The 13,715-nt window shown below is 61.2% G+C and overlaps 1 protein-coding gene across 2 annotated transcripts; it reads right to left on the reverse strand.

The window, feature by feature from the left end:
- Positions 1–7,270: 7,270 nt before the first annotated feature.
- Positions 7,271–13,464, reverse strand: LOC105807304 (chromosome unknown open reading frame, human C15orf39). 2 transcript variants are annotated; one of them, XM_012640663.1, is made up of 2 exons: positions 10,592–13,464; positions 7,271–8,587 (listed from the first exon to the last, which is right to left on the reverse strand). In XM_012640663.1, the coding sequence occupies exon 1, from the start codon at positions 13,408–13,410 to the stop codon at positions 10,603–10,605; it is 2,808 nt and encodes a 935-aa protein (XP_012496117.1). In that variant the 5' UTR covers positions 13,411–13,464; the 3' UTR covers positions 7,271–8,587; positions 10,592–10,602. The 2 variants fall into 2 exon arrangements, with proteins under 2 accessions (XP_012496117.1, XP_012496116.1); XM_012640662.1 differs by having other exon boundaries at positions 8,125–8,587; positions 10,644–13,464.
- Between the last annotated feature and the right edge of the window lie 251 nt (positions 13,465–13,715).

Below are 13,715 nucleotides of genomic sequence, written 5' to 3' on the forward strand. Positions count from 1 at the left end.
GTCTGAGACTCGCCTTGGTGCTGGGGCAGGGGCCCAGCCCAGCCTGGCACAGCCAGCAAAGCTGTGTCTTGGAGAAGAATCTGTTAAAATTCATCCAGGACAAAAGTACAGCTGTGCCTGGGAGGGGGTCAGTACCCAGGGGACAGGGGGCTTGAGGACCTTTAGTGAGGCAGGAGTCAGGACAGGAAGCACCCGTGAGAGCAGCATGGCAGCATCCTGCCCAAGGCCAGGCTACGAACCCAGGGAACGCCCTGTCCAGCCCAAACCACTCCCGCCACAGCCTAGACGCCATCCCTATGCAAATGGAAGGAGGGTGGGCAGGAAGGCAGGGCCAGGAGACCCCCAGACCCCTCTTCCCTCCCATCCAAGCTGGCTCCCCATCCCCTACCAGAAAGAGGTGAAGTCTTCCCCAGGATACAGCCTCAGGGGAGGAAGCTGCAGTGAGGTGAGAAACAGCCAAGGTCCTACTCTGTCCCTACCAGTCGGGTGACCTTGGGCAAGTTGCCTTCTTTATCTGGGGCCAGGGAGAGTCACGGCAGAAGGGCCGGGTTAAGAGAGTCCAACCCTGGAGTCTACAGCTACCCACGGAGAGGACTCCCCATCCTCCCAATTCTGTTCCCAGCACATGCTGCTAGGATGACATCCTCCCGGAGCAGAGGCTGTGGGTGGCACCTGTTCCTTCAGGCTGTTTGGCGGGTTTGGGTTGGCCTTCGTCATGATCAGGGGCTGATCCCAGGATCACAAAGGTGATGGACAGCTTCTCAGGCTCCCCATGCTCAAGGTCTACCCTGCAGGGTACCAAAGCCAGAGGGTGTTGGGGAAGACCTTGAACAGGACTGCCAGGCCTCCCTGGGCCAAGACCTGAGCTCTGCCTGGCCATGGCAGCCCCATGTGAGGCCTCAGCCTGCCCCCCGTGTTGCGGCCCGGATTGCAGAACGGGGGATGGACACAGAAAGAAACACACAGACACGTACAAGACTGAAGTAGTCAATTCTACCAGTCGCTTTATTCTTATACTTTTCTCTGTCTGGCAGCTACTTCCTGGCACGTGACTACCTTGGGCGCCCTGAGGAAAATACATTTTCATTCCTTCCTGACGATTGCTTAAGGGAAGCAGACGTTTGCATCTTAACTTCTTCATCTCATTACCGTATGCAGGACAATGAGATGCCTTGGCTTGTTTGCAAGACCCCAGGCGCTTGGTTATCTGTCATAAAGCTATCTGTCATGAGGAATAGTTCTGTTTGGCCAACAGGCCGGCCCGGGCCTATTGACCTCTGGCGCCAAGGAGAGCACACCCACTTTCTTAAGCCAATTTTTGCCCAGGGACGGTCCCTACACCCCGTCTCATGGGGGACGCCAGTATTGCCTTGGAAGTCAAGTTAGGTAAGCAAAGACAGGCAGAGTTCCCAGGAGGGGCTGTGTGAAGCTGGGGCGGCCAAGGGCCTTGCCCTTTAGGAGTTTCAGCTATCTGGGTCCTCGTCTAGACCCTCACGCCATCCCCTGACACCCAACCCTAGGGACAATTCCTCCCTGCATAAATTCGACCCTCACACTCACCCTACCAAAAGCTCTGAGGTGAGGGGCCTGAGGATGTGGGAAGACCCTTCAGGAAAAGGTCCTTGGGGGCAGGGAGCTTTGAGCTGGGCCTTACAGCACTCAGAGGGGAAGGTGAGAGGCCCTCTCAAAAAGCCTGCCAGGGAACTCAGGAGGGACACGGATGTAGTGGTGGGAATGTTCTGGAAGACAGCAGATACCCTCACACTCACCATTGGAGCTGAGTGAGGCCAGGTCCACACGCCAGGAAGTAGGTGTGCATGCGCTGGGCACTTTGGCTCCCGCCACGGTGTGCAGGGAGCAGAGTCTGCCCCTGGAGCTCCAACCAGCTCTGCACCCAGACGGACCCTGAGGCTGCAGGGGGCAGGTGTGGACAGAACTCAGCTGGTGGAGGGGGCTAGCCAGCGAGGGAGGCCAGGGCCCCTCCCCGACCTGGACGGGGCTTGAGAGAGAGGCAGGGACCAGGATGGGTGGGGCTCGAAACCCAGGCCTAGTAGCCCCCTGAACCCCATGGGGCCAAGATGACTCACTAGAGACTATGGGGATTCCTAGGAAACCGGGCAAGAGGACAGCGCGTGCCTGAACTCAGGGGAGAGGACTCTGATGAGGGGAGGCCCCCAAGCTTGGTGTCCACTGGACCCGACCACTCAGGGAAGGGCTGGTCTCGACTCTGCCACTAAGAGCCAGGGCTGTGACTGAGCGCTTCCCACTCTTTGCCTCAGTTTGTCTTCTCTGAGCAGAGCAGGGACAATTGCATCTCACATGGGCCACAGGGAGGTAGGCAGGCTACGTCCAAGGGCAGACGGACCTGGGGCGGCATTGTGTGTGCTTGGGGATGGGGGACACAGGGATGGGACACAGACCACCCAGACATCACTTGTGGTCTGGGCTTGCTGGCCAGCTAGAGAAATGCACAGGGGTGTCCCTGCTTGAGGAGAGGGCTGGGCCTGGACTGCTCAGAACTGCCTCTGTGACAGGCTTGTCCCATCCTCCAGTCACACTCTTGAGCTGGGAGCCACCCACCCAGGGAGCTCACCTGAGCCTGTGGCCCCTCCCCCACAGTGAGCACCATAAAAGGGATGCAGAAACGCCAGGCACTGTCCCCAGCTGGCTGTGGCTTCCTGGAGTGGCCGCCATGACCCTGGGTGAGTCAGGATGGGGCTCCCAGGGTGGGATGCCTGGTGGGAACACGGCAGGCGTCCTGACTGCTGGTTGCTGGTTTGTTGGGGCTGAGCCCCTCTGCCCAGGGGGCCTTGGAGACACCTCCACCGTCCAGCTCCATGCAGGGAGCCAGGGCCTGGGGCCACGTAGCCTTTCTGCTTGAGAAGAGCATCCATCCTACGGGTCATCACACCTCTGCCCCGGGCTCAAGTGTCCAAGATGTGGAAGGGCCAACAGAAAGCAGGGGGCTGTGGGTCCCTCAGCAGTCATGGGCCTTGGTGAACAGATGCCCTCAAGGGTGAGAGGGAAGGGCATCTGGGCTGTGTCCCCCTGAAGTCTGTGGTGCCAGGCTCCAGAGGGGTATCTGGGAGGGAGACTGGCACAAGAGGAACTGTTCCAGAAGTCTTGGGCACCTCCTCTGCAGAGGCGGGCCCAGCTGGAGGTTTAGGGCCCACGTCATGGCGGTGGGCCTGCGGGCCACATGGGAGCGAGGCTGCCTGCTGGGACTGCAAGGGAAGTCTGATGTCAAACAGTGGCATCAGCTGAGCTGGCAGAGCCAACAGTCCCAAGGAATGCTGGAGGCCACGCTGCCAGGGGCTTGGGGCTGGGACAGGGGTCAAAACTAACTCCAGATGGGACAGCACTCAAAGGTCCAGAAGGTGGCTCCAAGCTGGCAACACATGGAAGGGGCCGGGCTACCAGAAGCTGGGGCCTTGCACGGCTGCTGAGCTGGAAGACTGCACTGGGGAGGCAGCAGGCAGATCTGGTGAGGACCGAAGTTTTAGCAGCTGGGGACTTGCTGCCAGCTAGGCTTGGCAGTGCCAGGGTGGTGATGTGCAGGGCTGAGGTCCTGGTGTGTCCACAGGGCCAGGAGGTGGCAAGCTGAGGGGTGGCAGCAAAGACTGGACAGGGCTACCTGGCTGTCCTGCATGGGGGAGGCGGCGAGCCTTGTGGAAGGCAGGCAGAGCCCACGCCTCCCTGAGTAGGGGCTGTCTCCAGGGTCTCTTGCCCCTCAAGGTGCTGGGAGCCCAGGCCTCACCGAGGAGGGGTCAGAAGGAAGGGCCAAGGCCTCAGCAGACGTGAGGCTGGCAGAAGCGCCTGGCGTCTGTGCTGTGAAGGTAAAGCCCCAGCCCCTCTGAGAGGGGTGCTTGGGTCTGAGAGGTTTGTACGGTTTGAGGAGATGCAGCCACCAAGCTTGGGGTTCCAGGGATTACAGATAGAAGAGCAGCTAGGGGCTACAGTTAGGGCTTGGAGAGGGGCCTGCCCTGGCCCCATCGCCCTGATCTGAGAAGGAAAAGGGTCTACAGATGCCTATATCTGATGGCTCTTGCAGAAAGAAGCAAGGGACTCCCTGCTGGCCTTGAAAGCATAGAATAGGCCTCTCAGGGTCCTTCCAGGGGCTCAGGAGATCAGCACCCACTTCCTAGGAGCCCAGGTTCTCATTATCCCAAGAAGTCACAGGGGCCTGGGAGGCAGACCCCTCCAGGACAGAGGTGGGGGGCTGGCCGCAGCTGGGGGTTGTACATCAGGGAGGGGTGGAGAGCTCCGCGGTCCCAGGAGCCTCTGAGTGGGCAGTGGCCAGAATGCCCAGAGTTGGGGTCCCCACAGAGGCAGCAGTGTACTGACTCGTGGAGCACGCACCTTCGGTCCAGCACAGGGGTTCGTGTCCAGCTGGAGAGGAGACAGGAGGGGCCCTGCAGCACCGTCCCTGGCCCTAGGGCGGTCCTCATCTCTGGAAGCAGAGAGGGGGCCTAGAAGGGCTGCACTGGGCTGGGCTGGGGGCTCCCTCTCTGGGGGTACCTGGACATGGGGTCTAGGGGAGCTGGCCAGGGACAACAGCCAGTAGCCATTGTCCGCCGGCTGGGGCTTCCCGGCGGCCTTCCTCACAGCCATGCCCGCCCCAGGCCTCCTCGACTGGGGCAGCAGGCTGGGCTGAGGGTTCGGCCCCATGGGCTGGAAGCACCCCCGTCTCCAGCAAGGCAGCTGTGGGCGGAGAGGAGACACAGCCAGTTAGGTCAGAGGTGGGCCCTCCTCCCAGCATGGGGGGTTGGAGGAGATGCTCAACCCAGACCCCTCAGTGAGAACAAGCCAGGGGAAGAGGCACCTGGAGCTCACCAAGGGGGTGGGGGTCTTGGTGACCACCCCCGACACAGCCCTCCCCACCCCCCCAACTCCCCTCCTCTCCCAAGACACCACTCCCACTCGCCTCCTCGTAGGCATAACTCCATCCGCAAAGCCGGCCGCTGGTCCTCAGCCTTTTGTTCCGGGCTGGGGTGCCAGGTGGGGCATCCAGGAGCCTGGGCCCCACCCGAGCTGGAGCCGCACCTGAGCCCCATCTGACTAACTTAGGGCACGAGATGCACTTGTGGGCCCGGCAAGGCCTCTCGCGGCAGACGGAGCCCAGCTGAGGGCCGGTCTGGGTAGGCCGATGGGGGCTGAGCAGAACCAGGTGCTAGGGGTCGCACCCCGCCCAGGGGGCCCAGCACCCTCAGAACCAGCTCTGGATCTTGACGCTGTCCGGGCCTGCTGTTTCCCCATCTGTCACCTGATGGGAGGGGCATGGTGGTGGTTACTCAAAACACCCACCTCAGGATCATCTTGGGAGTTTGATTAAAACCCAGATTCCTGATCTCTGCCTAAGACCATTCTTGAAACCATTTCCAGGTGGTTCTGTCTGAGAAGCACTGCCTGGCCTGGTCCAGCCCAGGAGACTCAGATGGTTACAGGGGACTTGGGGGACCAGAAGAGCGACATTCAACCAAGACACAGGTGCGACCATCCTTGAGGGGCGGGGGCCCTGCACAGCGCTCCCATACTCCTTCCTGCCCTCAGCGCTCCTTTGCCCCCAGCAGGGTTAGTGAAAAGCTGAGGGGTGGGTGGTGCCCGGGGTAGGGCGGGGGTAGGGCCCTGCCGCTGTCAGGCAAGGAGTGGCAGAGTTCCGTTCCTGCCCCACAGCCCAGGCTGGGCTCCTCCCTACGCCTAGAACCTCGGGGCAGGGCGAGGTCTCTCCCCTCCTGGGTGGGGCTCCTGGGCCAGAGCTGTCTCCTGGGGGCAGCCACCTCCCTCCAGCATGTCCGCTCTACACTCCAACCCGGCCACCACCGCACCGCTACAGACCCTCTGGGCTACAGCCATTGGCATGCCTCGCGCCTGCAATGGAGAGCAGGGCCTGGAAAGGGGTGAAAGTGTTTTCCGTCCCTTCAAACCCCTCACCCTTTCTGAGAACTAAAACCTGCATCCCTGCCTCAGGCCAGTGGTCAGGAGGGGCAGGGAGCATCCTTTGTGTCACAGGAGATGGCTTGAGGGGATCGTCCTGGTGTCTTGCTGAAGATGAGATGACTCAGAGCGGAACCTTTAAAACTCCGCACTTCTGCTCACAGGCAGGACATTGGTACTTGGAGACAGGAGTCTGCCAGCCTCCTCGTTTGCCCGAAAATTAATAAACCCCTATTTCCTTCTCCTCGAACCACTTGTCCTCGCTCTTCTGTGGCCTCGAGCACAAGTGCTGGCGTGTGGCAGGGGCACAGGTATGTGAGGGAGGGAGGAAGGGAAGGAGGGGGGATGGATGGAAAGCGGGGGGGCTGCCCAGGGCTGGGGAAGCCAGGCCGCACAGCTCCCCCTCTGCAGCGGTTCTCTCCTCCCCATGGGAGCAGCCACAAGGGACTCCAACTCTGCCCTTCAGCATTCTGTAAACACGTCCCATGCTCTATTCTTCAGGTTGTGGGTTTGAGCGAGCTGAGATATGACACTGGACTTGAAGCCAGGCTTCCCAGCCCCACCCAGGTCCCTTTTAGTTCCCGGAGCTCCAGCCCCACCCTCCCTCCAGCCAGGGATTCCTACTCAGACCCTGCTAGGCGTGTGTTCTTGCTACTTCCTATTAATACTTGTTTCCAAGGCCCTGTGCAGGCATCACCTTTTCTGGTACCCAAGGACACCTTCCTCCAGCTTGTCACTGCAGGGGCCAGAGTGTGCTGTGGTGGCCTGTTCCCTCACAGGCCAGGTAACTCTGCTTGCACAGTGTACAGCACTTCAAACCCTGGCCTAGTGCAAGGCTAGGCTGGTACAGGAGGGTAGTGTGGGCCCACCTAGATGCTGGGTAGACCTAACAAGTCCTCGAGGACTGGCCCCTGCCCATGCAGAGTGGGAAACCAGACCCAGGCAGCTACCCTGGCTGCCCTAAGAACAAACCTCTGTGGTAACAGAGCCCAGCAAGGGCAGAGTCTCTGGAGGGGCTGCCAGTGGCCCACCAGCTAAGGTCATTGGGATGTACGGTCACCAGCATGACGGGGTGACAGTTCCAGCCAGTGAAGGGCATGTTTTTGGTCCTGAGAGAGGGGCAAGTGCCAGCACCTGGTGACCAGTACTTCTCACTGGGCAGTAGGCCACTGACCAACCCCCACCAGGATGTGCAGGCCACAGGCAGCCAGCACAGCAGTGCTCGAGACACTTCGCACCTTCCAAGCTGGGACGGGGAAAGGCCAGGCACACAGTAATGAAGGATTAAACCACCCCCCACAAACACAGCCAGGCCCCGTTCCAAAAACAACCCGGATGCTTTAATGGCCTTCCTCCAGGGCCCACAGGCTCCTCACAAACCCGTAAACAAGGCCAGTGCCCCCCGTGCCAGCCTCTGGCTCAGTCAGCACTCCGCAGGAAGAGGTCCACAGCAGGCCTGCCAGGCTCTGGCTTGGGGAGTGCCACGGTCCGCAGTCCTGGTCTTCGGAGACCTCCTAGGACGGAGCTGCCACTCAGCCTGCCTGCTCCAGTCCCTGAGTCCCTGCAGCTGCGAGGCTTCCAGAAACACAAGTTTCCAGAAATAGTGCGTGGGGCAGCAGAGGCAGCTCAGGGAAGTCACTGATGCCTTCCAGGGGTGGCAGCAGCAGGCCCAGAATAAGGATGCCAGCCCCAGGCCCAGCAACAGGGATGGGGAGTGGGGACAGCAGGCTCCCTCAGGAAGCTCCAGGCTGGGACAGAGCAGGGCGGGTGGTGACTCCCGGAAGTACGTGAGTCATACACACTGGACAATGTACCACTCTGAGACAGCAAGTCCTATGATGCATAAGGACTCTACAAGGAAGGTTCTGCTTGCCTCAGCTTCCCATCCCAGGCCCCGTCCCAGGGAGGAAGCAGAGACCAAACTGTAACGGGTGTGTCAGGCATCGTCCCCACAACAACCCCGTGAGGTAGGCTGCGTTGTCCTATTCTACAAATGGGGAATGAGGGCTCGACAGGGGGGAGGTGTCTTGCCCAGATGTGTCTGGCTCCAAAGCCCATGTGTTTTCTCTAGGAAAAAATAGGAAGTGGTCCTATCTAATAAAGACCCTCAAGTTGAAAGCTCAGGGGCTCTTGGCCCAGCCTGGGCAGGCCCAGGGTAAAAGCTGGGGACCCTCCAAGGTAGTTGCCCTAGCCCCGGCATTCACTCCTGGCCCAGGACTAGACAGGCAGAAGGGAGGGGTAGAGTGAGCCCCAGACAGCTGCCCAAACAACACCGGCCACCAGGGCTACAGGTGATGGCTCTGGCCACCCAGCAGCTGTGGGCAGGGTGAGGGCCGGTCTGGTCCTGAGGCCTTGTGGCCCCAAGTGGGCAGTGCCAGGCCATTGAGCCAGGCGGTTTCTAGCAGGCCGCGGAAGCGGGCCCTCAGCATGGGGCCAGGTGGGCTGGCACTGGCAGCAGGGGCAGGTGAGGCACCACCGGACCCTCCCCTGGCAGTTGCCTCTGCTTTCTCCGGGCCAGGGGTTGGTGGCTTCTTCCCTGGCTTCCTGATCTTGGGGGTCAGTGACTTCCGAGCCAGGGCTAGGCTCTCTGGCTCATCTCTGGCTGTGGTGGGTTCGGAGGGGGACACAGCTCCAGCCTCAGTGTCAAAGTCACCTGGAAAATGAACAAATAGTCAGGCTACAGACCCCATACCCTCAGGTCTCACCTCCTGGCCTCCAAAGCTATCCAGAACAGTGGTTCTGCTCTGCCCCAGGCCAGCACGGCACCAGCAAGGTCACAGATACCTCAACTCTTCCCCGTATGTGCCCACTGGCCAGACCATCCAAGCCAAAAAGGCGTTTCTCCCTAGGTGACACCAGAACTCTATCTGACGAGGGCATTGCTCAGGAGAGGCTGTTTGGATACAAGGATGAGAGGGAAGGAGCCCAGCAGGCCAGGAATCACTGTCCTGGTCTAAAGCCCCAGTGTACAAGTGGGGAAACTGAGGCACAGAGAGAGGGCCCTGCCATACATGAGACCCGCCACCTGTAGAGCTGAAGCAAGAGCCAGAGCCCAGCGGGATAGGGCCGGCCCTGAAAGTGCCGCCTGGAGGGAGGTGGTGGAGGGCGCAGAGGAGGGACCCAGAGCACTCCTCCTGCGAAGGGAGAGCGCTGGGGGAGCACTGGCACCCATGAGAAATGAAGGCAGAAGTAACTGGGGCACCCACAGGAGGGTGGCCTCCGAGGATGGGGGGAGGAAGTGGGACAGGGGCACCAAACTCTAGCCAGTGGCAGGACGCTGGGCCCCAGTCACTTCTTACCAGGCCCCAGACTCTTGCAGGCTGGAGTCAGAGCAGGAGGGGACTGTGTGGGGTGCCTGGGCTCCACTGCCTACCAGGCAGACCAGGAAAGGCAGACATGACCTTCTCTGGGCCCCTGACAGCCCAAGTGACAGGGATAGGGCTGGGCTGAGGAGCTCTGGGGGATGCAGGACACCCACCTGCACTCCCTCTCACTCAGAAACAAAACACCCGCACCTGCATTTTCTTTGCACCCCCTTGAGGTATCTGCCCCAAACTCCTAAGTGTTCAGGGATCGGGAGTGCTGGTCAGCCAGAAGCCAAGCCGCACACCTGCACCTCACTGCCCGGAGCCCCGCACCCTGACCTCGGGCCTCGATTAGGAAAGGCCCAGGGCAGGGCTGCCAGGATGTGGTTGGGCCTGGGAACAGTTTCCACAGGGAGGCAGCCCAGACAGGGGCTGGACGGTGGGAACGTGGGGGCAGAAGGGAGAGAAAGACCACAGAGGGGACCTCGGTGCCAGGGGTACTGATGCAGGAGAGGCAATGACAGAAACCACCTGATCCCATCACCAGCGTCCTGGCTGAGGAAGTGCGATCGTACGCGCCTTACAACACTGCGGTTGTGTGGTCCTCCCGGACATAAAAAGAGAAAACCCAAACAGGTTGGAGAAAAATAAGCGCTAGATGTCATTTAGTAGAGAAAAAGCAAACCACAAAAGTGTTCTGACCTAGGAGCACACTTCTGTGTAAGTTAAGCGCCCAGAGGGCTGGAAAAGCACGCATTCAAAAGGCAGCGTTGTATGGAGTGGGAGGGTGGGGGCCCTGCCAGGTCTTTGAACCAGGGTGCCCTTCACTGAGATGGGAAAGACTGGGGGCGGGGGGAGCAAGCTTAGGGGAAGCTCAGGAGTGTGATTTAGGATGAGCTCGGTGTGGCGCAGACACCCAGGTGCAAGAGTCCGGCAAGCTGTGGGTTATGCGGGGCTAGAGCTCAGGAGGAGAGGCTGGGCTGGACACAGACAGGAGAAGAGGCTGGGCTGGACACAGACAGGAGGAAGTGATCTTAGACAGAAATGGGGCCTGGCCAGAGCCCCAGGAACACCAAGGGAGAAGCCTGCGCTAAAGACGGGGAAGGCACAGGCAGAGGAGGAGGGAACGCAGGAAGGTGCAGCACCAGGGGAGGCTGAGACAGAGGTCCCGGGGTCAGAGCAGCAGGCTCTTCAGAAGCCTACAAAGGATTCGATGAAGGCACTGACTGATGCCTGGGGGGGACACATGCGGGGGTCCTAAAGCCCACCTGGGAAGGCTGGCCCCCACTGCCCAGGAAGGAGTTCTTAGAACCACTCGGCCCGGCTGCGACCCATTCACACTGCGCACACACCTGTCACTCGCTCACACAGCTCCGGTGGCTACTGGGGCTGCCCCATGCTCACCCAGCTGGCGGCGTACACAGTCGCGCCACTGCAGGCCCAGCAGGTCAGGGTAGATGTCGGGCAGCTGGCGCAGCGCCAGCAGCTTCAGCATGCGTGAGGTGCAGCCGTGCAGGGCCCGCTCCCGCAGGGCCCGCTCCTCTGACAGCGTGGTGGGCCGCAGCTCCACGCGATGCTCCTGCAGCACGTGGTCCACGGAAGCGGGTGGCAGCCGAGGAAAGAGCCGCTCCTTCACCAGGTGGATGGGCACGAAGATGGCGCCGGCCCTCACCACATGGGGGAAGGGGCACCACTGTGTGTACACGAAGCTCTGCAGCTGGGACAGCAGCTTGCTTAGCAGCCCCTGTACACCCTGGCAGTCTTGCCACGCGGCCTGGCCCCAAGGCCCAGCTGTCTCAAGCCACTCGCGCAGCTTCTCCGGTGGGGAGTGGGCCACTGAGCCTGAGATGGCATCACACAGGGACGCGTGCAGCCCCGTAAAGTGCTGCTCTGGGGAGGCTGCCGGGGCAGGTGTAGATGCTGGAGCGGGGCCTGCAGCTGGAGCAGGAGCTGGAGCTGGAGCAGGAGCAGGAACTGGAGCCGGAGCAGCAACTGGAGCTGGAGCCGGAGCTGGAGCCAGGGATGGAGCTGGGGCAGGGGTGGGGACAGGGGAGGCCACAGCTACTGGAGGGCTGGGCAGTGCCAGGTTGAAGCAGGCCACAGGCAAGGGCTGAGTGAGAATCTGCAGTCCAATGGGTACAGATGTGGGAGTGGGGGTGGGCGGTGCAGGGGCAGGGGCAGGAGCTGAAGTGGGTGTGGATGGGACCACGGCTGCAGGCAAGGGTGCCGGTCGGAGGATCTTGAACTTTCGGAACATGAAGGCCACAGAGCTATGGAAGTTGGTCCTTGGCATGGCCTCTGTGGTCGCTGGCACCCCAGGCAACTCTGGGGCTTCTGTGACTATCTTTTTCAGACCTGGCAGATCTGACACTGTGTTCCCCACATCTGGCACATCCAGGGCTTCAGTGGGCTTGGCAGATACCCCAGGACTAGGGACCTCGACTGGAGAAGCCTCTGCTGTGGGCTTCCTCACACTCAAGTCCAGGGCCACCTCCTCCTTACGAGAGCAGTGAGCCCCTGCGGGGCCCTCCTGCGCAGGCAGGGTCCCCCTGCGGCCTTTGTCATGGCTCTCCCTGGAGGCTGGAGCCGAGTCAGGCTCAGCTATGGCCTCAGGTGCCTGCACATCTAGATAGTCACGATAGGGAGCCAGGCTGAAGACGTTGTCGATAACAGGCATCGGTGGAGAGTTGGGTGGCCTCGCACCCTCCTTCTGTGGAAGAGACTGGCGTTCCTGGGCACAGGTGGGAAGTGCCGGTGGGGTATGGGGAACCGGACTGTCCCGGATGACAATGGGAGCCCCAGGGTGCTCATTAAGCCGGGGCTGCAGCTGCTCTTTCCTGCAGCTAGGCAACCACGTCTTCTCTCCGACTTCCTGGGCCGGCTTCTCTGCAGCCCTCACAGACTCCGAACATGACTCGCTGGCTGGCAAAGGCTGACACGTCCGCTGGAAGGCACCAGGCTGTGGCACAGCCTGCATGCTGTTCTGGGAAGGTGGTGTCCCTCCAAGCCCCGGGGATGCTCCATAGAGAGAGAGGTCATCCCGGGCATAAGGAAAACTCAGGGTCTGGGGGGCAAAGTCCAGTGGACACCGTGGAGCAAGAGGTGGCTCCAGCTTGAGGCCTGGTGACGGTGCTGGGAGGGGGGCGGAGGGATAGGAATAAGTGTCCACCCCCACTGGGGGCATGTAGGGTGTCTGGGCTGCCTGCTGCCTCAGGTAGGGGCCACCAAGCCCACCAGCCTGGTACCCAGCACCCTTGTGGGCTCCCAGGGGCTGCAGTGGGAGCACTGAGCTGTAGCTGCCCTGCTTCTCTGGGTGGCGACAGGCTGGAGGACAAGGCAGGGCCTGTGGAGGTGGGGGCAGTGGGTAGTGGGTGGGCATGACTTCCTGGCAGGGTGGCCCCAGTGGCTGGGCTGGCTGGGTCCAAGGACTGGAGGGCCCCTTGGACATTGCTTGTTTGGGGTCCCCAGAGTAAGGACCTGTGTACTTGGAAGCCAGGAAACCTGTGCTGTGGATGGTCCGATACTTCTCCAAGAATGCTTGGCATGGGGAGAAGCTCACCGAGGAGTCTTTGCTGGACCCTTCAGCTGGCATCCCATGCAAGAAGGTGCCATCCAGGGACTGGCCCTTGCCAGGAGCTGGGGCCAGAGAACACGGTGGGTCAGCTGAGGGCAACAGAGGCCCAGTCACCAGCGTCCAATCAACGTCCAGTGGCCTCTTTGCTGCCCCTTCCCCCAGGCAAGTCGAGAGCCCATAACACAGAGGGTTTCGGTAGACAGGTTTGGGCGCTGCCAGTGGTGGACCTGGGTAGGAACGAGCCTGGGGACTGAAGGGCAGGAGCTCAACAGGGCTGGAGTCCTGCATCTTCTCAGGGCCTTCTGCTGGAGAGCGGTAGAGCAGGCAGTTGGTCAGCAGGCTGTCTGTCCGAAGTGGAGGTCCTGCCATGCCAGGGGGGTACAAGGGTGGGTATGGGGTCCAGGATGCCATCCGCTCAGACCCTGCCTTGGGAGTACCCGCCACGGGACAGGAGAAGTAGGCTTCCTTATAGCTGCAGCGGTCCTGGCTTCCAGCAGCGGGGAGCAGGCTGTGCCCCGACCCCGAGTCTGCCTCCAGGCGGGGCAGCTTGCCATACATCACAGGCCCCAGGGTCCCCAGCGGCCGCTTCTCCGCCATTGCTGTGAAGGCTTCAAGCCCTTCCGGGTTCCTGCTACTCAACTGCCGACCTGGGAGAGGGAGAAAGGCAGGACTGTCAGAAACACGGGCTACACGCAAGCAATGAAGGACTGCTGCGCTCACTGCCACACGTGAGAACCTGGCCCTGAACTGAGGCTCAGTGAAGACCCGGCATGCACGCGCCACAGAACCGGGCAGCTTCCAACCCTACCTGTTGAGCCACAGAAGCTTCGTTTAGTGGATTCTTCTACACACACCCCACCTCGCTCCAGGAGCCCCTTCTGTTCCGTCTCCCCACACACAAC

Source organism: Propithecus coquereli, unplaced genomic scaffold (genome assembly GCF_000956105.1).
Source record: "Propithecus coquereli isolate 6110/MARCELLA unplaced genomic scaffold, Pcoq_1.0 Scaffold155, whole genome shotgun sequence".
NCBI lineage: Eukaryota > Metazoa > Chordata > Mammalia > Primates > Indriidae > Propithecus > Propithecus coquereli.